Here is a 27,246-nt window from a genome sequence, read left to right on the forward strand (position 1 = left end):
GATCGGAGTACTTCGAGATTCCACGGCAACTTCGATAAAATATTTAAAGCTATGAAGAGTTTCAACTGAAATATTGAATGCATTAACTTTAACAATAAATTTTGATGGAAATGATGACATGAGGAAACTGATCGATTTAATCAATTATCTTAATCGATATGAATTAAATTTGTCCAAATTTTGATCTCTTCTGTAATTGAATAAAAAATGGATTCTCATTTCTTTCCATTGCAATCAAAAGCATTAAATGCAAATTAAAATTAATTGGCTTTACATTTATTGTTTCAAATGCAACAATCAAATGGCAAAAAGTTAAATGTAAACATCATTTATATCAATTATTATTACATTATTATGATTACAATTTTAAAATATTCAATGAAAGCAATAATAATACGACAATTACAACAGCTTTTTACTTTTAGTTGAACATTTTTCATCCATTTCAAGATTGGGTTAGCCAAAAGTCAAGTGCAACTTTTAATTCAATTAAACCATTTCATTAATGTTTAATCAATTAATATTGATTAATATGGACATACAAGTTTAGTTGGATAAAATTAATTAATACTGTTAATCAACAGAGTTAATCTGGTTTCTAGTAATGCTTTTTGGTCAACTTGAATCAACATTAAAGACAGTAAACAAAATGCTGTTAAAAAACGTATGAAAGCAAATATAATTTGAAAACATTAACAACAAATTGTGATAAACAAGATCAAAATAAACTAAAGTCAATTGAATGCAAAAACGTTCAAACTGCCCTTACCTTGATCTTAAGCCCACAAAAACTGGTTTAGCCTCTTTCCTCCAATCATCTTCATCTTCCTCATCCTCCTCATCCTCCTCATCCTCGTCATCCTTATCATCATCTTTTTCTCACTTTTTTCTCATTCTTCATCCAATATAATCCTTCAAATTTTTCCTCTCCTTCATCATCCTCATCTTCCTCATCATCTTCAATTTCATCTTCTCTTTCATTTTGCCTTTGATAGAACCTTTTACTCTTTTACTCGTTAGATGGCGCTCTTTTCGAAACTAGCGCCACCTTTGTTTGTAGTTGGCGCTAGGAAATTTTGTTAGTTGCCATTTTGATTTCTGTTGTGTTCACATCTCTGTTGTTACTCTGTGAATGCTACTTTCTCAGTCTTTTTCATCTTTTCCTTCTTTCTCAGTCTTTCTCTTCTCTCTTGCCTTTCCTTTGCGTTCACTGTTTCATTATTTTCCTTCTTTAACTTATTCTCCTTCTTACCTTACCTTACCTTTCACATATTTCTTACATACTTTTTACTTACCTTGTTTACTTGCCTTTTGTCTTCATTATCTTCATTGTCACTGTTTCTTTCAATTTGATTCTCATTCTTTATTCTTCTTCGTCTCTTTTTCTTGCTCTTCACTCTTCAACTTGTTGTTTAAAAGTATGATTCAAGTGAAAACATGAAGTATGTGCACCTTCAAAATCTCTTGTCATGTTCAAGTTCAACTTGTTCCGATCCATAATCTTAGGAATCTTTATCATACCATGTGGATTAATTTTCTAGTGTTATGTGTTATTAATTGTTATTTTACCAATGGATATAGACAACATCATGGGATCCGTCATCATAGAGGTTTGTTACAATTTAGTGTGTCTTAAGGTTCACTTGAAAATTCAGCCTTTTCAGTTTTTCCACTGGTTTCTCTCTTTTTTTATAGCAGTTTATCAGTTCCATGGTCAACATTTTATTGTACTTTTTTCTCTGTTCTTTATCGATCCTTTTTTATCTTTTCATCTTTCTCTATCTCTTTAGAGTATCTTCAATAATCTTTTCCTCTCTCCACTTCATTCAAGTTTCCAGCTTTTCACATGAAAAATCAAATGATTAGCAATGTTGTCTAATGTCAATGTTTTTCTTTATCAAATGATGATTTGTTAATATTGTTGCCTTTTCACTGAAAATCCATTATGAAAGACACAAAATGGCCATCCCGGTCTTTTGCCTTTCCCTTTAACCTCTGTTCAATTTCAAACCATCAACTTAAACTTCATCTTGAAAAATGCATTCAATTTATTTTTTCTCTTCTCTTTTCTCTTCCCATCTTTTGTGCCATGTTTTTACCTCCCTTAACATCACAAACAAACAAAAATGTTTATCAACAAAAAACAATTTTTGCCTCCAAAAAACAACAACAATGTGAACCAAAAACAAAAATTGTTAACCTTGTTCAGAGCACGTTCGTGAGTTCAGCTGTGGTAAACTTTACTATAGAACTTTTCATCTCGATCCTCGTCGAGATGTCCTTTATGTTGGAGCAATGGATAAAATATTTCGACTCGATTTGGTCAACGTGAACAGGACCAACTGTGAAATTGATTCAGTGTCTTTAGAACCAACTAGTGTCTCCAATTGTGTATCAAAAGGTAAATCAGAGCATTATGATTGTCGAAACCACATCAGAGTGATTCAACCCATCGGTGATGGAAACCGTTTATATGTTTGTGGTACCAATGCCCATTATCCCAAAGACTGGGTAATCAATTCAAATCTATCTCGTTCACATTCACAAGAAACTTTCCCTGGAATTGGAAGTGGCATTGCTAAATGTCCTTTTGATCCGGAAGATAATGTTACTGCAGTTTGGGTTGAAAATGGTAACCCAGGTAATTTGCCTGGACTTTACAGTGGCACTGTTGCCGACTTTACCAAAGCTGATTCAGTCATTTTTCGCACTGAACTGTTCAATTTAACAACTCGACAGTCAGTTCATCCTTTTAAGCGAACCATAAAGTATGATTCTAAATGGCTTGACAGTAAGTATTCAATATTTCATCTTGTTTATTACCATTAGCCTATTAACATTCATCTCAATAATTGCTTCACTGAACTCCTCAACATCAGTATCAACATTCAACATTCAGTTTACCGTATTTTCACCAAAAGTAAATTTATTCTGACAAAATAACAAGAAATCAATCAAAATGAGCTCTCTTTTTTTATAATTGAACAAAAGATTCCTGTGAATGTTGATTAACTTTACTCAATCAAATTTTACCCTTGATGACATTTGATTAAACATGTTGATTGCTTAGATGCTTAGCTCATGAATCGGATTAAATCGCAATGAAAATCTCATGTTTGACTTGCAGATTAGAATTGAAAAATGATTAAATAGAATCTGGAAATTAGTTAAATCTTATTATCATCTTAAGTTGATTTAATTTTGGATTAACATCATTGTATGCAAAAGATGAGATTCAAATAAAATTGTGATTAAACAGCAAACAATTACATTGTTAGCAAGAACTTGAATCAAAGAAGAAAATAGTTTTTAAAGTTTCAATCCATTTATAACTTTATTCAATTTGGATGAATCAACGATTATAAGATGAACATTTTTTCCATTAAAATTCATTCGAAACCAAAAAATCGAAACTCATAGTCGATTCAATTTTTCTAAATTTCTCTTCTTAATTATAACTTTCATATTTATATTTAAAGATCTCAATGTTTATCATGAAATCATAGATTTACATTATTCTTATTTGATTTACCAAATTCAGATTCGTTCAAACAACTTAGTTTCGTAGCTGAAAAGAAATGCCTCAAGCAAATTTCATTGTATAAGCAGCATTTTATGAACATGTAAATATGAATGAAATAAGATTTTTATGATTCACATGAGATTCATCTTTACTTTAAATCTTCATGTAATTATGTATGCAATAATTAATGATATATTCTGAATAGAATCTTGAAATTTGATTGAGAAGCAAAAATATCTTGAACTTTTGAGAAATGCTGGTTTAGGTGAGTTTGTGCATCTATTCTCGTCCCAATGAGAACCATTTGGAAAAAGTAAAACCAAAGAAAGCAATTAAATTGCAGATGATAAAAGTGAACGAAAAAATGTATGATCTTTGAGTTGACCAAAGGTCCACGCCTGGTCAATAGTCTAAATATTTGATGTAATCAATAGTTGAAATCTTTTGCATCTTTGTCTACTTTTAACTTGTTCAATCCCTCATTATCTGTTTCTCTTTGTATCTTTATTTTTCCTCTTCACCAAACTCATCCTCATCATCCTTCCTTATCTTCTTCCAATGAACAATCATTTCAACAGTTAGCATCATCTATCCAATTCACTCACGCAAGTCCATACAACCATCAGGTCGATTATTTTAGTGGTAAACTTATTAACAATAAAATAACGATAAAGTGAGAGGAGAGTTGAGTTAGACTCTAATGGCAATCTTGACAAAATTAGATCCATTGAGTAAAGGAGGAAGAAGAAGAAGGAAGATGAAGATGGCAAAGATGAAGAGAAACAGTGAGAATGGAAGAAGAAGAAGAAAAAGAAAGAAAAGAAAGGGCAAGGGTTTGGTTCCTTTTTTATTGAGTTAGAATGTTATTAACTAGACTTATTTTCTTATCATGGTTATTACTATTACCATTATTACTATTGCCATTATTATTGTTCTCCTCCCTTGCAGAGCCTAATTTTGTTGGTTCCTTTGATATTGGTGATAATGTGTACTTCTTTTTTCGGGAAAGCGCCGTCGAGTACATCAATTGTGGTAAAAATATTTACTCTCGAGTTGCCCGTGTTTGCAAGGTAAGTCCTTATTTCGCTCAACATTTAATCATTACTGTACACTTGAAGCTGCAACATGCACAAAACCATTTTTACATCTAATATTATGTCATAGACTTTTGTTTAAAAAGGTTTAACATTTTAACAATCAGTTGTCAGTGCAACTCTACTTTTATCATTTCATGCCATTTCAAAGTTTTCCACTAATATTGTTACTCTTTTTTTGTTGCTTGTTAGTTTTGATATGTGATTTCAATATGAAAGTTGACAAACAAGATGATTCTCCTCATCTCTTATGGGTTATCATTACCCATTGCTATGATTACCAGAGAGTCAGGTTCAAGTTAAAGTGATTTTGTGTTTTCTTGCTCAGGATTTCCTCTTCTATCCTAACAACAGTTGAGTCTATTGAAGCGCACTTTTAGGATGATGATGGGGATGATGTGGATAATGATGATGCCGATAATGAAGGTGACACTTTTCATAGTGAGATATAATTTTTTCTTCTTCCTCTGTCTACAGAGAAAAACGTTAGAATCTTTTTTTTCCCATAATCTCTTGTTGACAAGAGATGCAAATAGTAGTTTAAATATTTGCTCTAGTAAGTGCAATTATAGATGAAAATGTCATCATCAGTGTGTGTGTATACATGATATAAGACACAAGATGATGAAGGAGGAAAAAAGTGGGAGAAAAGATGAGAATTGGTAAAAAGGAGTTTCAATATCAAATTTTTGTCACAATTTGTGTGAGATTCGCAATTCACTGAATACTCTTTGTGTGTTCATCTCAAGTGATTATGTTGTGAATACTTGCGTCTGTTGTTGAGAGAGAAAAAGGAAAGACAACAAAAAACGTATTCCTCTCTCATCTTCATCCTCTCTCTCTCTCTCCATGTTCATCATTTTCTTGTTTCTTTTTCTTTCCCCAATTCTGATTACCAAATAGTGTTTCAACTGTTTAGCCCTTTCACTCTGATGATTACAAACCTTTTCATCCTTTTCAGACTCATCGTCATGTTTATTCCCTGCAGATTGTTCAACCTTTAAAAAGCTTTTGCTGTATTACACAGTTTCACTTTCAATTCTCATCTTCATTTTGCCTTTTCAAATGCATTATTTATTCAACATAACTTTTCCTTTAATTTTTACTCTTGCACCTGAAAAATGTTAAATGTTTGTTACCTCAAAGTTCAATATGTAAACCCTTCTTTTGTCCCCTTTCATCTCATTTAAATAACCAAATGATTGACTCTAATAATCTGATTAATGATTGGGTTAAACATTAACTGTTTGACTCTTCAACTTTATCTGAAACCTGTTCAATATTTGAAACGATATTCTGAGCACAATGAGAAATTTTGATTGTTATTGTCTTGCCACTTGTCAAAGTAAAGGTTAATGAATACATTTGAATGCACTTGCACCACTTGATTTGCAAAGTTAATTAGTTTCCATCATCAAATGACAAAATCAACTTTTCCAATCTGATATTTCAATTCTGATAACATCAATTTGGCTCTCTGGAAACTCTTTTCCTCTCTTCCCATATAAAACTTTCCACCTAATCATCAATTCTTAATGAACATTGAATAAAGAAACAAACAAATGAACAAAAAATGGCAACAAGAAAAAAAGACTTCACAGTAAATGCAATTTTAATGTTGAATCAAAGTAAAGGGAAAACAATACATTTCACCCTTTCTCACCCAACTTGCCATAATTTTGTCATTGTCAGGTTAAACAATATTTTGGGTTAAACAAAAAGCAAAGAGTAAAATGGAAAACTCGATTATTCTCACCATTCGTATCAATCATGTATTAATCTGAATCTGAAACTTAATCAACCTTCCTTTTCTCCCCTTCAACTCTAAAAACCCTTTTAAACGTGAAACTCAATTTTGTGAGTTCACAAGGAAAGAAGCAAAGCAAAAAAAACCTTTCACTGTATAATATATTATTTATAGTGAAGCTTGCCCATGTAAAACTGACAGGATATTGAATCAATGAAAATGGATAAAAGTTGACTTTGCCTTTTCTCCCTATAATCCATTCTCACTGGCAACAATGAGCAAGATGGTGATTCAGTTTCTCACTTTCATCTTTACTCTTTCCAATTGCTTTTCTCATACCTTTAACCACTTGCCTTGATGTTGCTCCAAAAATAATATTGGTATTTGATGTTTCCCTGTTTCTATTATCTTACACAAGAAATAACAGCTCTTTTCACAAGATGATGATGATACTTTTTTTTCATCATATAATACATTTTACGAATAATATCTCTTTTTTTTGCAACAAAATTTCATCTTTTTTTGGTGTTCTTTTTTGGTTGATGATGGTGGCCAAAAGTTGAAAGAAAAAATGGTTACCTCTTATTTTGTTGCTCTCATCTTCTTACCTTTTCTCATCTTATTTCATCTTGTTTCTTCATCTTTATACCTTGCATCAGTCAAGATTGATTGAAGTGAGTTTACATTTTTACTCTTTTTTTTACTCTTCAGCCCAACAGCCACTAAAAAGGCTTCTCATTTATCTCTGGTCATCTTGGTTCATCGTGAGGTTTCATGAATTTCATCTTACAATACTTGTTATTCTTGCTCTTTTCTCTTCATTTTCATCTTCACTCTGATTTCTATCTTCTTCATTCCTCTCTCTGCTGGAAGTCTTTCTTTCTCTCTCTCTCTTTTCATGTCCTTTTCATCTTCTCACTCAAACAAAGAGCCAAACAAACCTCCTTCAACATTCAATTTTTCACCAGCCTGACTCTGTTGAACATCTTAAATGGTTAAAACATTTTCTACCTTTTTCTTTCCATCTCAAGGTAACATAATTTGATTTGGTTACACATTTAAAGGGCCAAGAATAGCAGTGAAAAGATGATGATGATGAGCAAGAAAGATAGCAAGATGTCGTTGTTGAATAAGGAATCAAGCGTAAAAACTTTCAGATTGAGATTCTTTTTTCCAGTTTTCTTGCTTTTCTTTTTGGATAGTGAATGAAAATAAAAACTCAATGGACCTTATTGGACATTATTAAGTGAATGTTCGATAGTCCTCAATATAATCATCAACTTGATCCAAAGAAGAAGAGAAAAGAAGAAGAGCAGAAGAAAAAAGAAGTAAAAATGTCTTCTTGTTTCTTTCATTTCTACTTTTTCTTGGTTATAATATCATCTTTTATGAATTGAAATGGGCAAAGATTTTGTTTTCTTTTCATATAAACGCAGTTATCATGGCATCAAATCACCACCCTTTTCCCTTCATAATCATCATCAATTCCCTTTGCAACAGCATCTTTAACCACCTTCTTTTACTTTCCTAACAACCATCATCATCATCTTCTTCTTGCTCTTCGTCTTTTCCCTGAAAATAAGAAGCAACATCTTAGATACATTTGACAAGTTACATTATTGTACAATTTTGTGCAACATTCCCATTCTAGTAACTCACTAATATCAGACTTTTATGTCTCCTAAATCATGTGTTTATCATCATTCAGTATCAATGGTGTTGATACTGTGTAAATGAATGTGAAAAGGAGCAAAATGTAAGGAAAGATGATGATGATGGGAAAGAGGAGGTAAAAGTAGGAAAGATTAAATTTGAGAAAAGAAACTTTTCTTGTGTTATTTTTTCATCTCTGTGTTGTCCTCTTGTTGTGTTTAACTCATGTGATTATTTCCGGCTCTAGGTTGTTGGGTCAAGTAACACTTTTCAGCTATTCAAATGACTGTGACTAGGAATTTTGTGACACAAAGAATATGATGATAATGATGAGCAGGAGGATGTGAATGTTGATGAAGCTTGTGAAATGATGAGTTTGCGTGGAGAGAAAAAAATGAGCCTGAAAAAATGTTCAGCTTATTCGGACTGATGGTTGACTAAACTGTGAAAATGTGCAACATATTTTTCAGCCTTTTATTTGTTGATTTGTTAACAAATGAAAGCGTGTTGAGAGTGATGAAAGTGGTGCTTTTAGACATTAAAGATGATAAAAAAAGACGATAATCGCACATAGACTCTGAGACGATATTTATTCTGGTTAGAGTTTTGATGATTTGGGTGGAAAGATGAAGGAAGAGGCAAGATGTGAGAAGGATGAAAAGAGGAACATTTAATGAGGTGAAAATGATTTGAAGGAATTTTGAACGCGTACAAAGCTTGCATAGTAGATAAGCAACTGATTTATACAGAGATTTTTTCGCCCTTTTCTTTTCATTTTCATCTTCTTTTGATTCATATTCTGAACATTATCATCTGCCTCATCATTATCATCATAAGCATCATCTTTTTTTTTCTTCATAACTTAACATGCTTGTTGTGATTTATTGAAAGGAAAAATAATGATAATGCCGAGAGTGAGACAATAAAATAAGATGAAGATGATGAGAAGAAAAGAAATTGAAAAAGGAAAAGATTCAAGTTTAACAAAATGATGACTGATATAGCCAACATTATTGTACCATTATCAAACATTAGTTTTATTGCAAAGGCAAAAAAGATAATCAAAAAATGGATTTCAATAAAAGAACAATTGAAAACTATTTAAATGATTCAACTGTGTTTTTGCTCAACATTCAATTTACATCTAATTTGGGGAAATAGATTCAGTTAAACTGTTTGACTGTGAAACTAGAAAAGGTCAAAATTTACTTCAATCAAGCTCAACTTTATCCATCTTTCAATGAACTTTGCAATTGAATAGATTCTGCAACTGAATGTAACTTTGGAAGATAATGTTGAGTTTCTCGAAATTAAATGTATTCCATGATTAACGAACATATTGAAGGTTGAATTTGTCGAGATTCAAACGATTTCGTATCATGAGTTTCTTGAGAAACATTACAAAACGGTTTGCAATTGCATTTGGTGTATTCATTTAGTGATCAATTTATCATCAACTTTTGAAGTTTTGATGAAAACTTTGATCAATTTTGTTTATTTTGGTCCTTTTCTGGTCAAAGAAGTAAAAATTTGATAAAAGATGCAACAAAATATGTTGGTGAAACCATCAAAAAAATATGATGAGCAAGCAAAAGAAATTTTGATTTCTTTTCAACTTTATCCTTGTTTCCACTCTTCTTGCTACTCTTTGCTCATTTTGAATCAATAATCTTGAAATACCCTGTAGAGCTATTCACAATGATACTTTTTACTGGTTAACTTGCCTTATTTCCTCAGATCTGTCGCTGCTGGATACATCGTTTGCAATCTCATTTTTTGTTTCTTGCCATTTCAACTTGTTTCATAACTTTATCCATATCATGTTTAGATCAATGCATATCAATGTATAGTCAATGGATCATGTTCACAGCAATTGTTTTTAAGTCTCAATTTGATGTGAGTCTGTTCAATCTCAAGTGTACATCAGCAATGTTTATTGATTCAACTTTTACCTTCCCTGATAAACTGGTTATCATAGTTTTTCCATTGTTTTTGTTGATTCTCAGGAAACACCAGAAAGATTTAACATAAATCAAAGGCATAAATAATATCGTTCAATATCTGTGTTGAGAAAAACAAAATGTTTAACAATTTTTACCAGTTTTTTGTTTCTCGAGCTTCTTTCATTTTCAATGCAAATTGAGTTGTTATTCAATGCAACATTTATTCAAATTGCAATTGTTTCTTCATTTTCATGTTCAACACAAAGCAATCATTATCATCTTGATTAGTGTGAAAGGTTAACGGCTTTTTTGCATCAATTTTTCATCACCTTTCTCGTTGAACTTAATCAGTCTATTTCCCTTTGAATATCATTCTTTCCATTTGTAAATTTGATCATAATTATCTGTGTAAACCTCTTTTCCTTGAAATTCAACATTTTTCAATCAACTTGAAACACTTTTGATTGTCTGTGAACACACAAAACCCAAAACCTGAATCACTTGAAACTGTTTGCATCATTAAGCCGACCATCAACAATATACCAACATTTGCATAAAAAAATTTCTTCCCTTTCAATTAAATAATGTTAATAACAAGGTAATGGACGCCATTTTGATAAGTCAAAAGTATTAACAAAAACCAGGTTTTTACCTGTGATATAAACTAGAAACAAGCCATTTAATTTTGTATCTTGCTTTAAGCCTGTCTCTACGGTTTTTGTTGCTGCTGCTTTGGTTCATCATTATCATTATTTTTGCTACATTATAATATACTAATGATAATAATGATAAAGGTTGAATGTTGGTTAAAAACAGTGAGCTGAATCACTCAATTAGAGGGTCGGTTGGTTGCTGGTTACAAGGGTAACCAAAGTAACCGGTTGTTCATCTATTTATGTTAACTCTTGATACAGTTTCTTTGCCTGGTTAAGGTTACAGGAAAACTGGTTTATCTGAGTTTCTCAACTCTCATCCATTTTTGTCTTTCCAAAGAGCTGATCGTTATGGTTATTTAATTGTCGTTTTTCACTGTGAAAATTGAGCTAATTACCTTTCATCAACAATGAACACTTTTAATGTTTTGTTGACAAAGCAAATTGATTCAAAGAGTTTATTAAAGTGCGCTTAATATCAATGAAAATGAAAATTGCAATTTTGCCATTTGATTTACTATGCCTTTGATGATGGACTTTGGAATTGCTTGAGGTTGGTGAAGAAAGCTGAGAAATGAACATTTCTCTCTCAAATATTCATCTCAGTTTGGCCAACATTTGGTTAAGAGTAAATTTATTGAAGTCAATTTGAAAATTAGTTGATTATTGGTGTCTAAATATCTGCTTTGAATTTTGCAAGATGACAAGTTTTACTCATCAATCTTGCCACCTTTGCTGGTCAAAAGCCTCTATCAGTTTCTGTGCCATTTCATTGACCATTAGTCTGGATTGCTATAAATGTCAATTTTTGAGTTTTTTTGATGTGAAAAAGGAAACTTTATTTCCTAAATCAAATTTAGTTTTCAAAGTAACATTTTCATCAAGTTTCTTGTCACAATAATAATGCAAAATAAACTGATGATGAATTTCAAGTGAACCAATTGAACTTCACTTTTAGTTGACAAAAAAATAAACTTTGACTCAACAGCAAACAAAATGAACTTTATTAGAATCAAATCAACTTTTTGTCCTCCAAATGAACAGCAAATTCAGTTTTGCCAAGTTAATTTGCAAAGCAAGCCAACCATGGCAAAATAATCTAATGATAAACATTGAACTTTCAACTAAGTCACTCGATTGACCTTTGATTTGATTCCTTAGGACAAGCGTTGACTCAATTGTAGAGGAAACTTTATATAGAACTAAATTAATCTCACATTTCAGTGTAACTTTCCTGTTATCAATGCAGCTGTTTATCATTTTTTTTTGTCAAAACCATGCAAAGCAGCCAAGTAATGAACTTTGAACTGAGTCGAGTCAATTTTCGAGTTTATTTGTTGAATTTACATCAGCTTTTGATGGTTTTACCAGCAAAATATTGCAATTTTGTTGTGTTATTATGATGAATGGAAACAGTTTTTTAAAACTGAATTGCTTGATGTTCACCTTAATCAACCTTGACATTTGATTCCATCACATGAAAACTCATGATAATTTGTTAACATGAATTTGTTTTGTGTTTTTGGCAACATCATTTTCCATTCATTTTTTATTCCCATTCTCTGATAAACTAATGCAATATCAAACTTTATCTCAAACCATTAAAGATAAAGTGAAAAAATTATACATTTTTCATCATTATTTTCATTCATCATTAATGTTGGCTATAGAATCGTTGAAAGTCCATTAATCTGTTATTGTCATTAATTTTTTTTCTCCTTCGTACTTGTTCGCAATGCAACCAGAAAAAAATGTACATTTAAAGCTTACTATTGGAGCAAAGTAAAACTTGAAAGATGATGAGGAAGAAAAAAAAGAAGAGGCAAAAGAAGAAGAAAAAAGTTAACACAATATTGTATTTTGGATGAGAACGGAAATAAACGTTTTGTACATTTTCCAAGTTCCGGTCAACTTTCAGAGTCACGCAATCAATTGAGTGGCCTTAGAGAGATAACAAGTTTTCATCATTTACAATCATTTGAGTTTCCCATTGGTCAGTCTCTTTTTTTGCACCACTTTTCCTCTTCCCTCCCTTGACCTGTAATCATTTGTCATCATCACCCATCAACCTACAGACAGTCATGATGGACCAAAATGAGGTTCAACAGTAGCAATACTTTTGAGCACTTGTTTCAGTTGATCGTCAGCATTTCAACTAAATAGATCTTAATGGTTTCTCTTTTCCTCATTTTCATCACTTTACTATTTTCTTGTTTCATGTTTCAATTTTCAAATTGTATCATTACTATTATTATTGGTCATCATTAATTCATGTTGATCAATAACAATTTTTGCACCACAATCCATTCCATCATTAACATTATTCCTTCACATCTAATTGATGTGTCATTCCTGTCATTTACCATGTATCTATGTTACCTTTGTACCTTTTCTAACAGCAATAGGAAATGACCAGAGGAACTTGAGTATAAAATATGTATTACCAATGTTTAGGGAATGTTGACCAGGAAATATTATATATTTATATACATAAAACTGGTTTCCATCTGTGATGCTTTTACATCATTTATGTTCACCTTTTCATTAATCACGTGACTGGTCATGGATACATTTTTGGTTAATTAATATTGATACAGGTCATAGTTAAAGGTAAAGCCTCATCCATCAAGTTAATATTAGGCTATTGGAATCTTTGGTACCTGATGGAGAAGGGAAAAGATGAAAATGGTTGGCAATGGTGAACATGGAAGAAAAAAGATGAACAAGAAAAATGGTGAAAATGAAGATGTGCATTTGTGTTGTGTCTTGATGATGAGCGATAGAGAAATAAGTCATTCACAATGAGCAATAGATGTAAAAACGTGAGAGAAGAGAAGGTAAAAGATGATGATGGTGATGATGAAAAAGACATCATCTGTATCTTGAGGAATTACACTCAATCATCATCTTCAATTATAGCCTCAAGACTGTGTTTCGGATGAACGATAAAGGATGAAAGGATTTGCTCTCCGGGCTCAACAATCATTCCTTTAGCCTCTCCTTACTTTACCAACTACTTGGTCCTGTTGACTGTTATTGTTGGTGATAATGATGATATTGTTGTTGTTCATCATCGCAACCTTACCTCTTGTTTGTTTCCTATCAACATTAAACACAACCATTTTCTTCCTTTTTTTCTTCTTCTTCTTCTTCACCATTTTCATCATAATCATCTTTTTCATTTCATTTAATCATTTTCATTTTTTCTCTTCATACTCTTCTCACCGTTTACTCACATTTTTTTCACTCACTTCTGCTGCTTCGCTTTTCGTCTACATTTCTTGTTCCCTTGCTCTTCCTTTCATCCTTCAACTTTTCAACTCGTTAATTTAATTAACTTGCAAAATAACTTCATCACTGGGAACCAAACTTGATACATCCTCTGTGCTAGTTTTTTTCACTTTATGCCATCTTCAGGCTATTACATTGATTATATTGATTATTGTTATCAAGCCAAATGTTTGCACAATGTTACAATGTTTTGCTTCCACTTCCCTGTCAATTATTATATTACAATTCATTTCTTTTCCTCCTCATCATCTGCATCACTCACTAACACAATTAAATTTTCACTTGAAACTGGAAACACCGAGAAAGTGAAATACATTTCTCTAAATATAAATGTAAATATTGAATGAAAACTTTATTTCCCCTTAAATCGGGTGGAGTTGGTAATGTAATTGCAAAAGTAATTCAACCAATCAATATTGTAAACTATTGAATGACAGAAAAGGTAAAAGCTAAAAGTATATTAAACGTTGCAACTTGAAGTGTACAGTAAATTTGTGGCAAATTAAAATTGAAATTGCACTTGAACAAAATGCCTAAAATTGTTGATTAATTTTGTTGTTGCAACCATTACTTTACATTTACAGAAAGACAATGGCGGTCGAAGCATTTTAAACAAAAATTGGGCCACTTTCATGAAGGCTCGATTAAACTGTTCGATCCCAGGAGAGTTTCCGTTTTATTTCAATGAAATTCGTAAGTATTAATTACATTTTATATCAACTCTTTTCTCATTCTTTATTTGTTTCCCATTTCGCGAAACTTTCATTAATAACAATGCCTTTTCCAGTCCTTCCTCTATACATCATTAAGCACATCTAAAAATCTCACATTAAGAATCTTTTCTTTACTTTTTTTTATAAACTTTACTAAACTCTTTGCCTTCATCACCTTTTTCATCCCTATTTTTTGTTACTTTTCACGCACAATTCTTTTTCACCTTTTTTCTCTTGTTCATCTTATTGAACATTCTTGATGATTCCTGTGTTTCTCATCATTTTTTTCTTCTTCCACCCATTTTCATTCCTTTTTGTTCACATTTATAACGGGATTTACTTGACGTCCCAATGGATGATGGTAAACTGTAAACTCCTGTTTTCTTGCTGATACCCACTTCACATGGATCCTCTTGTTACCAATCTTGTTACCGCATCATCACCTTGATATTTTCACTTCTCATCGACCACTCAACCAACCGATACATTATTTTTTGTTGCTGCCTTTACTTTGGAAACAAACACAAACCAAAACTACAAAATGATTTTCGAAAATGAAAATTTCTAAATGGATTGTTGACTTTTTCATGAAATGATATTCAGAACATATTTACAAGCATCCAGATGATAATAGTAAATTTTATGCCGTTTTTTCAACCTCTTTAAATGGTTTAATTGGCTCAGCCATTTGTACATTTACACTAGACTCTATTCAAGAAGTTTTCAATGGTAAATTTAAGGAACAATCAAATTCCATGTCTGCCTGGTTACCCGTTTTATCCTCCAAGGTACCCGAACCCAGGCCAGGGGTTTGTGTTGATGATACCCAATCGTTGCCTGATTCTGTGCTCAATTTCATTCGCGGTCATCCGTTGATGGATTCAACAGTTACCCATGATAATGGTAAACCCGTCTTCTACAAGAGAGACACGGTTTTCACCCGTATCGTTGTGGATAAACTTCAAGTTGATGGAATCCAGTATTTAATCTATTATGCTGGAACCTCAACTGGTGAAGTTTACAAACTGGTCCAATGGACTGATCGAATGGGTGAAGTCCATTCAAATTTGGTTGATGTTTTTGAAGCAACCAGCCCACATCCAGTGAGAGCCATGGAAATATTTCCCAAATACAAGTCATTATACGTTTCATCCGACTTTAATATTAAACAATTTCACCTTTCAATGTGTAAACAGCGCCATGACAATTGTCTTGGTTGTATAAGAGATCCTTATTGTGGTTGGGATAAAGATCACAATGAATGTAAACCTTATGTGATTGGGTAAGTTAACATTTACTTTTGAACCATAAATTACTTGGAGTTACCATGATACTTAACATGATTGTTAATGGGAATCACTTGGAAACAGAGTAAATTTATATTCCAATTGACATTTCAACAAAAATATTGCTCTCTATTACAATGGGATTCAACTTGAAGATTGAGATTTTTGTAAACAAATCATTTTCACGTTCACTTTAATGCAACTCTCATCAAGTTAACAGACAAAACATTTCTTTTTGTTTTTATCCGACTAAATGTTTATACTCATTTTCATCATTCCTATCATCGTGCTTAATCTCGCCAAATTTTCATCTCTTTTCTTGCTTCTCTCATCATCCAACTTTCCTCTTTTGTCACTCTTTTCTTCTCGCTAAATGATGTATTCACATCTCTCTTTCATTCATTTGTTCATCTTTAATTTTCACATTGCTTTCCATGGATGAGTAAAAAAAGCAAGTGAAAAGGATATCAATTGGTGAAAAGATGAATTGAAGAGGAAATAGGATCAACCTTGAGCCTGAAAATTAGGATTACAATGAAAAACCTTATTTTTACTTCATCTCTTGTAGTAGGATTAACTGGAGATGAGGGAATAGATGTTGATCCAAGGGTGAGCAAGACATTTGCGAGAGAAAATAGAAAGATGATGAGATGTCGAGTTTAAAGTTTAGGGTGAAACTCAAGACATGGAATGGGGTTAAAAGAGGAAGAAGAAGAAATGCAAAGAGGAGAAAAATTCGTTAGCAAAATAAAAACAAAGATGACGGATGTTCTGTCTCCTCAATAGTAACATTAATTTACCAGATGATGAGGACGATGAGAGGATAAAGATGAGGTGATGAGTGTAGTGATGGGTTTGCATAAAAGCATAATTAGATGGTCGCCCAACGCACTCAATACTCTTTTGTCCCTTGTCAAGTCCAAGTCTCAACCCTCATCCTGATGCTTATTTTCATCAACAAAGTCGCATTATCCAAGAGACGGTAAAGAGGAGAAAAAAAAGTTTCATAGTTAGCAGCTAATTAAGGTTTCTTTATCAACGTGCATAGCTTAACATCATCAGCTCATCATCATCATGTTTCCAGTATAAAGAAAGTGTAAACATGAAGGATAAAATGAGAAGGCAAATGAAACTGAATTAAAGGAGAGAAAACTAAAGTTAATATAATCCAAGTAAATTAGATGAGGATGAAAGGAAAGATGATGAGGCGAGAAGCAAGAAAAAAAGTGTCTTCGGTTCACCTAAAACTAACAAAGACAAAAAATGTAATGTTTAATGTATCTCTTGCCATCTAAATTCAATTCTGCATGCAAATTACTGTTGATGATGGTTGATGATGAGTGAGAAATGGCAGAAAATTGCGCATTTATGTTGATATCATTTATGTATTTTTTCATTTCTATTTATCTTTATATTCATTCAACACTAGATAAAGGTTGATTGCTGCAAGACAAACATGTTTCTCTGTGAATTCAGGGAAAAAGAGGAAGAAAAAAATGATTTCACTAAATGAGTTGGTTATTAGTTTTGAGTAACATCATTTGTCTCTAGTCATTGCAAAATTATCATCGTTTTATCATCATGGTCTTCAATCGTTTTCACTTTTCTTAATAACTTCTCATCATCGCCCAAATTTGCTTCATTAACAGCAATCAACTTTGTTTTTTTCGTCTTCCTCTTGTAATACTTTTTCACATTTACATTAACATTATTGGATTAACTTTGTAGTAAGTTTAGATCTATTGTGTTTAGTTTCAGTGTAACTCATTAGGGAAACAGTAACAATGGCGTTACAAACTTTCCATGTAAATTGAATTCAATTAAACAAAAAAGTGTGTCAATATGGGTACAACCTCAAACAAGTCAGTGATTAAAATAGTAACAAACAATTATCTTTCCGTTATCACAATGATTGAACTGCAAAAAAGCAATTATTATTCAAACGGAAATATTTTCATTTTAATTATGTTTGCTGAGCAACTTTGGCTTTACATTAGTTTTCAGTTGCATTTGTTGATTAAAGTTAGAGTAACCCAAATGACCGGTTAATATACAGTTTGATGAAATGTTTAATTGGCTAAAGGTCAACTTTAGTCATTAATATAATCACCTTTGGAGGCAATGTTAGGGTTTATCATTCAATGTCACTTTATTCAGATCAAATGAACCTTAATCGTTGAAGAAAGCGATATTTTTAGCAACTTTTTTGTCACAAAAATGATGCAAGTAAACTGAGCCAATCGATGTAAATTTTTAGTCAAACTTGACTCTACTTCATATCAAACAAAATGAACTTTGGAAGCAAATCAATTTAGTTTTTACCTAATAAGTCGATGGTTTCAACAATTCCTATCGAATTTACCATTTCAGAATTTATTCATTTATGAGTTGACCCTTTATGTCAACTCTATGTGCTTTGAAAGGTTGAAAATGTTAGGATGAAATCAATTTGCTGAGCCAATCTTGATTTAGTTGTGCATCAATTTATTGAGTTGCTATTGAAGAGGATTAGGATTAGCATTTTTCCCTCTTAACATTTCCAATTATATACATCTGTATTAATGCGATTAAACTGTTAAATCATGCAAGTCAAGGGGTTAATTGTCAAACCTTAAAATTGGGTTGAAATGTAGCTCGTTTCAATTAAATAGTTTCCACCTTTGGGTTGTGTGTGTTGAAATTAATTTAGCCCATTACTTGTGGCTGCGATTTAACCTTAAAAGTCTTGAACTGTTGGTCAAACCATTCAACCCTTTAATATGATTGTTACAATAGAGGATAAAAATAACGCAATTAGACCGTTGATCAATAACATGAACACACAAAACAATAACACATGAAGCAAAATAAAAATAATCATTTCTCTCATTTCAAAGTTTCTCCTCTCTCTCTCTATCTATCAATGCGAATAAGCTTCACCAATCAACCAACTCCACAGGGCTAATCATGAGTATTGAAATAGTGTTAATGGTTAGTCCATTTATATTATTTGTGTTACGCTTGCAAGAGTTTATCGTTTTAAACCCTCCCTTCATCATCTGCCTTCATCCTTCCATCATCCTTCCATCATTATCATCCTCAACTCTTGCAATTTATCCCTGAAAATCAATTGTCTATTGGTTTTACTTTTACTCCTTAATTGTATTTGGAGATAAATTTGGGGCGGAGAATTAGGTTGACCAAAAACAGAGTATAAATGGGTTAATTGTTACACACTTTGATCATCTTTCCTTTATTCTTGTCATCATCCTTTCACCAGTTAATTGATAGCTTGAGTTTTTACCCATGAATAGGTAACACACAGACAATCAAATTGACACAAAATAAAAATACTATTTACTCAAATGCAATTGTCCAGGTAACAAAGGCCTAAACAGTTGACAGTCAACTGCAATGGATACCAGTTTAAACAGATGATATGTTTTGAAGGAGAGATGATGATAAAGGGATTAAATGATTAAAGTGAAATGAATTAAAATAGGAAAAGGGAATTAAATTAATACTAATGCTTTTTGTGGATCAAAAGATGAGACTTTGAGAGACACAAATCAAGTTAACAGAGAAAAGCTGAAGAAACATTAATCAATTGAATAATGGTGAGATGATAAAGTATAATTCATATGAAAACAGGGAATGGAAGGCATCAATTAAAATTTTGAACCATAACTCAACTGATATGAAGAAGAAGAAGAAGAAATCTCATTTTCTTCTCTTCTTATTAGTTAACTTATTATTGTTGATGATGAACATGATTAAAGTTGTTTGATGCATTTGTTGCTTGGTTGATGTTACTGCTGCTGTGTGTGATAATAGCTGAGTGAATATCATCTGATTTATGAAAAAAAAAGAGAATCCAAAGTAGTATTAATGATGATGAAGAATCACGATTTTGAGTGAAAAAAAGAGGAAAAAAGATGAAGAGAAGCTCAACATCATCCCGATCATCCTCATTGTCAGAGACAATCTCAACTTTTTTACCATTCCTTGATAACGTCAAGTCATACAAGCTTAACTCAAAGGGAAAACATCATTTATAACATCAATGACAATCTCTTTTTTGTGTTGCTCTTCTTCTTGCCTCTTCATCTTTGAAACTTGAAAAACTGCTCTCAACTAGCGTTAATTAAAGATTGAAAATAGCAAGTAAATCTCTTGTTAATTAAATGTGAATTGCGGAAGAAAGATGAAGATGGCGAAAGATGAGAATGAATTTCTCATCACCTTTTAAATCTGACAATCCTCTTGATTGGTTGTAATTCCTTGTGGATAAAGTGAACGGAAAAAGAGTGTCTATTCAATGACTGAACCCGGTGCAACTTGTCAACAAAAGTATCAAAAATTAAATGGCAATTTTGCAATTGCAATCTCACACCATGAGCATCTTGATTACCAACAATAAACAAGTTGAAATGGAAAATTAGCTCAACAGAAAATGCCTTTGCATTTCCATCTTTACTCATGATCGCCATCTTCATTCATTAACTTTAGCCTCAAGGTTCAATTACAATTGTTTTTAATTACCATTCATTGGCACAACTGTAAATTAATGTAAACCCATTTTTACCTTTGCTGCCTTGACTTAATCAATTCACTTTAAATTATGTGATGATGATGATAAGTTAAACATTTAAAATACTTGAGATGTTAAAGATAAATAAGTTGTCAGTTGGATTAATTAATTGGTTGAGAAATGTTTTGATTATACAAATTAATAATCAATTTGGTTCCCTTTTCCCAATCCATTTTCATTACCTTTTTAAACATCAACATTGATCCAGCAATAAACAACTCATTGAATCTTGTTTCACTTGATTGTTGGCCTTTACCAATATATAATGTTTAAATTGTACTGTCAATTTTAAATTGCTAACCACTCAAATTAAATTGCTTAACCTGTTTGTCCTTGTTAAAATTGAATAGCTATTGAAATGCTATTGTAAAGAGGAAAATTTATTAACATGAAAAAAAGAAGAAGAAGAAGAGCAGAAAAGGAGAAATGATGATGATAATGATGATGATGCAGGACGATATTATTGACGTATTGAAATGATGATGAGATCTGAGGCAAAAGTTTTCAATTGAATTGCATTTTAAGGTAAAATTCACTTTACACTTGACAATAAGCAACTTCGTCCTCCTCCTCATCATCATTTTCAATCGAAATAAGATAAAAAGTGAAAGAAGAAGAAGAGAAGAAAGAATAAATCAAATTGCTTTGCATATATCAAGACTCATCTCAATACAAATGAGAATAATGATGATGAAGATGAAGATGAGTTTCCTCCCTTTATTTATGATTCTCATGTACTTTGTAACTATGGTTTAAGGTGTAGTTTAAATCTAAACACTCTTAGGACACTTGGCGGAACAAGTTATCAGTGACTTTGATCAACTTTCTTCTTCTCCATCAGAGGATGAGTTTTGATGAACAGATGAATAAAAGGTTCATCATCATCTTTCCTGTTAGCTTCATTATCATCTCCACCAAAATACACTCCACAAGCAAATGCTCTTTCAACATTACCCTGTAGATATGCAAATTTCATGTTCACTCTAACAGTTGATTTAAATGGCTTTTTACAACAATAACAGTAACCATGAAAAAAAGTTGACTTTCTTTTTCTGGTAAACACTTTGACACAAAACTCTGAGTCCATTTAAAGTCCGCCTCACCATCAACATGATCATCCTTCATCATAATCATTCTCATTGGCATAATCTTCTGTTTTTTATCATTTCCAAATCAGAATTGGTTTGCCCAAGAAATGACAAAATTGAAACGCATTTCCGTTTAAACATTTTCTACTTTGCAAAGTGAACCCAAAGTTTGTCCCACATTTCATTATTACCATCAAACACTTTGTATTACTTTGTATATTAAGGTTCAACTTTTTTTCTTCTTGTTCACCAAAAAATATTGATTACTTTAGGAAACTTTACTTTTTTTTCATATTTCATATTTTCATTTGTCGAGTAGGGAATGAAGAAAGAGTCGACAAATCATTCAAAAACCTGTCAACACTTGGTATGTCATATAACATTGGAAAAGCTTATCCACAAGAAATGGAGAAGCAAATCAGTCACACATTTCCATACGAAAATAGTTTTACATGATTGCTTTCAAACATTTTTTCCTCATTTTTTTCATTTCGCACTTGGCTTACAATGAACAACATTTTCATGTTGAAATTTCACACTTTTCTCGCTCTTTTCCACCTCCCTTCATCCAGACTCTTAACATTGATCAGAATATTTTTTTCTCTTAATATTAACTAAATGTTTGAGTTACTTTCAAGGTTTAGTTAAAAGTTGCTCTTTTGCTTCATCTTCCGTTTTTGATCAACTCTGCCTTTATCATCAACAATCTTTTCTCATCATTTATCCTCTGTTTAATATTACAATTGTACTAATAACCAAACGGACATGAAAGTCGGAAATGAATGCAACTCTTTCAACTGTTCAACAATTTTTACTCTTTAATATGAAACCAAGCTAATGTTATACTCTTACAGGATGATGGGGAGGATGAAGAGGAAGATGGCGATGAAAAATATGATGAAAGATTGGGTCAGTAAAGGAGGAGAGTTGAATGTTGTGATGATGTCGACTGTTGGTTATTATGTCTCAAGTGATGGATGATTGTGTCCATTGGTCTTGCAGTTTAATAAATGAGTTTTTACTCGCCTTAAAATATTGCATTTCCATATCAATTTATAAATGATATTTGGATGTGAGTATTACATGATGACGATGAGAATCATGAGAATCGAAGGGAGGAAAGGAGGAGTTGAAAGAGGAACATTCATGGAACCATTTTCGGTTCGTCTTTTCATTTAACATTTAATGCTATTATTGCCATCGCCTCATCATCATCAAAATTATCATCATTATCATCATCATTATTATTCTTTCTTATTACTATTATCATTATTTGCATCATCACTACTATTAATCTTGTAGAATCATGTTCATCATCAAACTTGCTCAATCTCAATCTTCATCAAATTAACACCCAGAGAGAGAGAGTCTGTTGTTTCATTCAATGCAAATGAACATGAAACATTTTCCATGGTAAACAGAGCGAAAGGAACAATCAAAAAGGGAAACAAAAATTTGCTGCAAAAATACACAAAAAAAGAGAATGAAAAATTCCTCTTGAAAATTATCTGTTTCCAGGGTGTAAAGAGTCGGTGAAAGAGAGTGGAATAATCATGTAACTCCAAGTTTTAATTTAATTCACTCATTGCAGGTTATTACACCTCTTTGGGTGTTTTTTTCAATTACAATTACAATTAACTTTTTCTAATTAACATCCGTTTCTCTTCTTTTAACCTCTTTACCATGTTTTACCTTTCATCTTGATCATGTTATGTTGATACCATCTTTTACTGTCTCCTGCTACTTCACTATCTTGGAACATCATCTCCATCACCATTATCATCCTTATCATCATCATCTTTTAATGGGAAAAAAATGGAATGAAAAATTTCTTCTTCTTCTCTTCTTGCACCAAATGATATAAAAAAAACCTGAAACAATCATGATAATGGACTAATATTGGTAATGATGTACAGTTTTATGCAAGATGTAACCAACTCGACTCCATCTGTTTGTGATGCTTCTGTTGGTTTTAAAGATCAAAAAGTGTTCTGGGGTCAAAGTGTCCATCTCACCTGTACTGGTCGATATCAGGACATTGAACCGTTAATCAGTGAATCCGGACCCATTAAATGGTTTCATTCGAGGAATGAAAGGTCAACACCATTCGAGGTTTTCCCTCGTCGAGATAAATTTATTGTTACCAATGATAATGGACTTGTTATCCTTGGAGTCACCGATCGTGAATCGGGTCGATACGAGTGTAAATTAGGCTCAAACACACTTAGTCGGCATAACATTACCGTTGATGCAAGTAAGTAAACCATTTTGTCCATCTTTACATTTTACTTCAACTAAATTGCTTTATCTTCATGGAGGCAAATATTTTTCATATCTTCTTGAAGATGAAAGGACCATGATTATGGAATTGATGAAAATTTTGTTTTCACTTGTTAAAACATATTCATCATCATGATCCTCGATGTACACATAATATATTTATTATCAAGTTTTCCTTCAATGACAACAACCTGAAGATGAAGATAAAGATGATTGCAAAGTGGAAACAGGGCAAAATTGAATTGAATCAAGTGAAAAACTGAATAAGAAATGAGTTTTTTTCATCTTCCACTGAAAGAAGAAAACGTTTTTTAAACAAGGAAAAGAAGATGAATAAGATGAAGAGAAAAAGGTTTTATAAAACTCTAAACAAGATAATGTACAACTTCTCATCTTTATCATCTTTTCTCTTCCACTTCATCTTTAAAAAATGAAGAAGGCAAAAGTATGAACAAAAAAGAGTCAAAAAACGTCTTGAGAAAATGAAGAGTTTTTCATCTTCATGTTTGTCCTTTCCTCTTGCATCTTCATCTTTTCCCTTTCATTGTTTCACTTTGTTGACCAGCAAAAAAGTTTTTTCCCAATTTTGGATATTGCTTTATATCAGATGAACTCCAATGAATCTGTATTTAGTTGAAAAACAAAAGCAGCAAAAGTAAAGAAGAAGAAGAAAAAAAAATGTTGAAAAATAAGGTCTTTCAATCAATTCTAGTGAAGCGATTTGTTCAACATTTTTCCTTGCTATTTCCTTCACTTACCTCTTTTCACTCTTAAAATTCAGTGCAACTTTCATGCCCATTTTCCTCTTGTCCTGACCAATGCTTTATATCTTCATCTTTATCTTACTTGATTTGTTCCAATGGTGTGAAAACCATTCTGATAATGATGATATTGACCTGGATAACAAAAAAAAGTAAACTTTTTTGTCAAAAAATTGAGATTTATGGTTCAGTCTCTACTGGACATTACCTTTAGACCTTTACTTCATCTCATGCTCTTACCATTATCATCCATGATAATCATCGTTTTCAAGATACTTGTGAATAGCAAAAAAAACACTGAACAGGGAAAATCAAAGGAAAAAAGAGATTGCAAAATGTCTCAACCAGGCTTTCATTTTTTATCCAAGTGATGATCCTTTTTCTTGTCTTCAACCTTTCTCACATCATCTTTCCTCTCTCATCGTAATCTCTTTCTTTTCAACTATTTTTTATATTCATCTCTATCTTCATCATCTTCATCGTTGTCATCATCATTCCTTGTTTTCCTCTTTTTTTCTGCTTCTCCCTTTCATTGTCTAATAGTGTGTGTGTTTTTTGCCATCCATAATCAGCATCTTCATCTTTTCATCTTCACCAGTCTTGTTCATCTTTTTGTACACTTTTATTGAATGCCATTTATGACCTGACAAATGATGATTGACTGTAGCTTAGCTCAAGTTAAACAAGAGCGAGGTCAACCTTATTCTTCCCATGTAATATTAACCTTCCCATTCCCTTGTCTTTAACTATGTATAACCAGCTTGTTTCCGATTCTTTCAGAACTCATGTTTCCTCTTCTCACAACCTCATCAAATTCATCTTTTTTTTCTTCTTTTTCTTCTTCATTTTCATTAAGCTTCTGTTGAAAATTTTCTTCTCATCTTCACTTGACTTGATTATCCAAAGGAAATAACTTTGCGCTTCTCTTGAACAAAATACGTTAAATCTTATATCTCATTATAACTTTTAAGATAAATGTTTGGTTAACATGAAAATATGTATTAAACATAATTATCAGCAACGTTTTGTTTTAAAAACAAAAAAGTCGACAAAAGCAAATGTTGAAGTAGCTCATGTTTGTCATGTAACTTGATTAACTAATTGAATTTTTCTTGTTTCTCTCCTTTTTTTGTCTCTCCGCTTTAACAGAAACTTGTACAGCCATGAATGAAGCAGAATATCGCAAAATCTATTCTGATTGGTGCCATGAATTTGAAAAGTACAAAAATACCATGAAGTCGTGGCAAGCGAAACAGAAATGTGCTCAAAGAGTTAAAAGTTGTCGAGATAAATGTGATGGACAGGATTTCCAGTAGCGAGATCTCTTTCAATGGATGCAACCAACAATGAACCAACAATGAACATCTAGGCAATAAATTAACAAAATTAAAAGAAAATCGTCAATTTAAATTTGCACCTTAAAATTTCAATGACTTATGTGAATAGGAAACAAAAGAAAAACCTTGTAATAATGTATTTAAAATGAGCTCTGTAAATAATTGTAAATCACTGTTTTTTTTGGAAACTCAATCGATTGACTAAAGTAGTGAAGAAACGCTACTTTTATCATTGTACAGAACATTTTGAAAAAAGAAAAAATCTCTTTTTTTCTATGCAAAACAAATTTAAAATAAAAAGTTGTAAGATAATTGTTGTCGTCATTATTATCCTTTCCTTTGGGTGGTTGGTTTAGCGTAATGGATAAAAATTTTGCCAATAATGATTTACATCTTTTGGTTGCTTTGGAATAGATTGAAACAGTTTGATGAATACTCTCTCCATGATGAGGATGATGGCCATGATTATTATGATGATAATGGGTGGCTAAAAGGGATGAAAAATTGAGAAAGAATTAGTTTTAGAATTGTTCATTCCATTGAGAATTCAGTGTTTCGTGTTTTCTGTTAATAAGCTTGTCATAATCATTGGTTTGGAGTATTACTTAATGGTAATAAAGACAACAATGATATATTATTAGGATCGATTAAAGATGAATATTACATTGAGAAGGAAATCAAAAGTAAAAAGGTTCATTAAAGATTAGATTGGAATTGATTTGCCGAAGAGAAGCACAAGAAAATATGATAAAAAGCAATCAATTGTTAACTTGAAATTGAAAGGTAACAAAGACAGGGAACAGTAGGGATAAACAAAGGTTAAAGTCATTAGGGAATTATGAGGTTGATAGGAATATTTCATGGTACTTACTGGATTGATCAGCCAGGTTAATCAATAAAATTGACTGTTCACAATCAGGATAATTGATGGTAAAATCATAAGCAACAATTAACATCCAATATTAACACAAGTTCAATGGACTAACAGAAGAAACCTCAAGTTCATATGTTAGAGACACTAAGGCCATCTTTTGTCTTAATGTAAAGTTAAAGCCTAGCGGATGTTTTATCAACTTCTTAGAGTTTCTTTTTTGTTTAAGTTGCGCTTTTTGACTTCAATTGCAGTGTTTTTAATCTTATTTCAACTATTAATTCATTAATCATAAATTCATCTTAAATGGTCAAGACTAATCCATCCACAATTGCTACTCTTTGGTTGTTTGATATCTCAATATCTCAGTATTTATCTAAATTAATAGTGACAATTAAAAATCTTCAACAATCTTCAACTTGTTTCAAAAGGGTTA

At 31.9% G+C, this 27,246-nt stretch overlaps 1 protein-coding gene and 1 long non-coding RNA gene across 2 annotated transcripts; one reads left to right on the forward strand and one right to left on the reverse strand.

Annotated features, from left to right (window-relative positions):
* The first annotated feature begins 1,099 nt into the window (after positions 1-1,099).
* Positions 1,100-26,251, forward strand: Sema2a (Semaphorin 2a). The gene is made up of 7 exons (XM_015927759.3): positions 1,100-1,610; positions 2,210-2,791; positions 4,472-4,593; positions 14,489-14,597; positions 15,221-15,899; positions 23,478-23,815; positions 25,752-26,251. The coding sequence occupies exons 1-7, from the start codon at positions 1,445-1,447 to the stop codon at positions 25,916-25,918; spliced, it is 2,163 nt and encodes a 720-aa protein (XP_015783245.1). The 5' UTR covers positions 1,100-1,444; the 3' UTR covers positions 25,919-26,251.
* Positions 24,176-26,904, reverse strand: LOC107361050 (uncharacterized). Its single transcript, XR_001568441.3, has 5 exons — positions 26,811-26,904; positions 26,065-26,426; positions 24,811-25,967; positions 24,600-24,737; positions 24,176-24,464 (listed from the first exon to the last, which is right to left on the reverse strand). It is a non-coding gene; the product is annotated as an uncharacterized LOC107361050 (long non-coding RNA).
* Between the last annotated feature and the right edge of the window lie 342 nt (positions 26,905-27,246).

Source organism: Tetranychus urticae, chromosome 1 (genome assembly GCF_039701765.1).
Source record: "Tetranychus urticae isolate SD_2017Ah chromosome 1, NJAU_TeUrti_SD_1.0, whole genome shotgun sequence".
NCBI classification, from domain to species: domain Eukaryota; kingdom Metazoa; phylum Arthropoda; class Arachnida; order Trombidiformes; family Tetranychidae; genus Tetranychus; species Tetranychus urticae.

Bases quoted from the DNA above. Each gene is read 5' to 3' on its own strand.
- Sema2a (XM_015927759.3), top strand. From the start codon at position 1,445: ATGTGCACCTTCAAAATCTCTTGTCATGTTCAAGTTCAACTTGTTCCG. The intron at 2,792-4,471 runs GTAAGTATTCAA...CCTCCCTTGCAG, and splicing joins TGATTCTAAATGGCTTGACA to AGCCTAATTTTGTTGGTTCC. The intron at 15,900-23,477 runs GTAAGTTAACAT...AATGATGTACAG, and splicing joins TGTAAACCTTATGTGATTGG to TTTTATGCAAGATGTAACCA.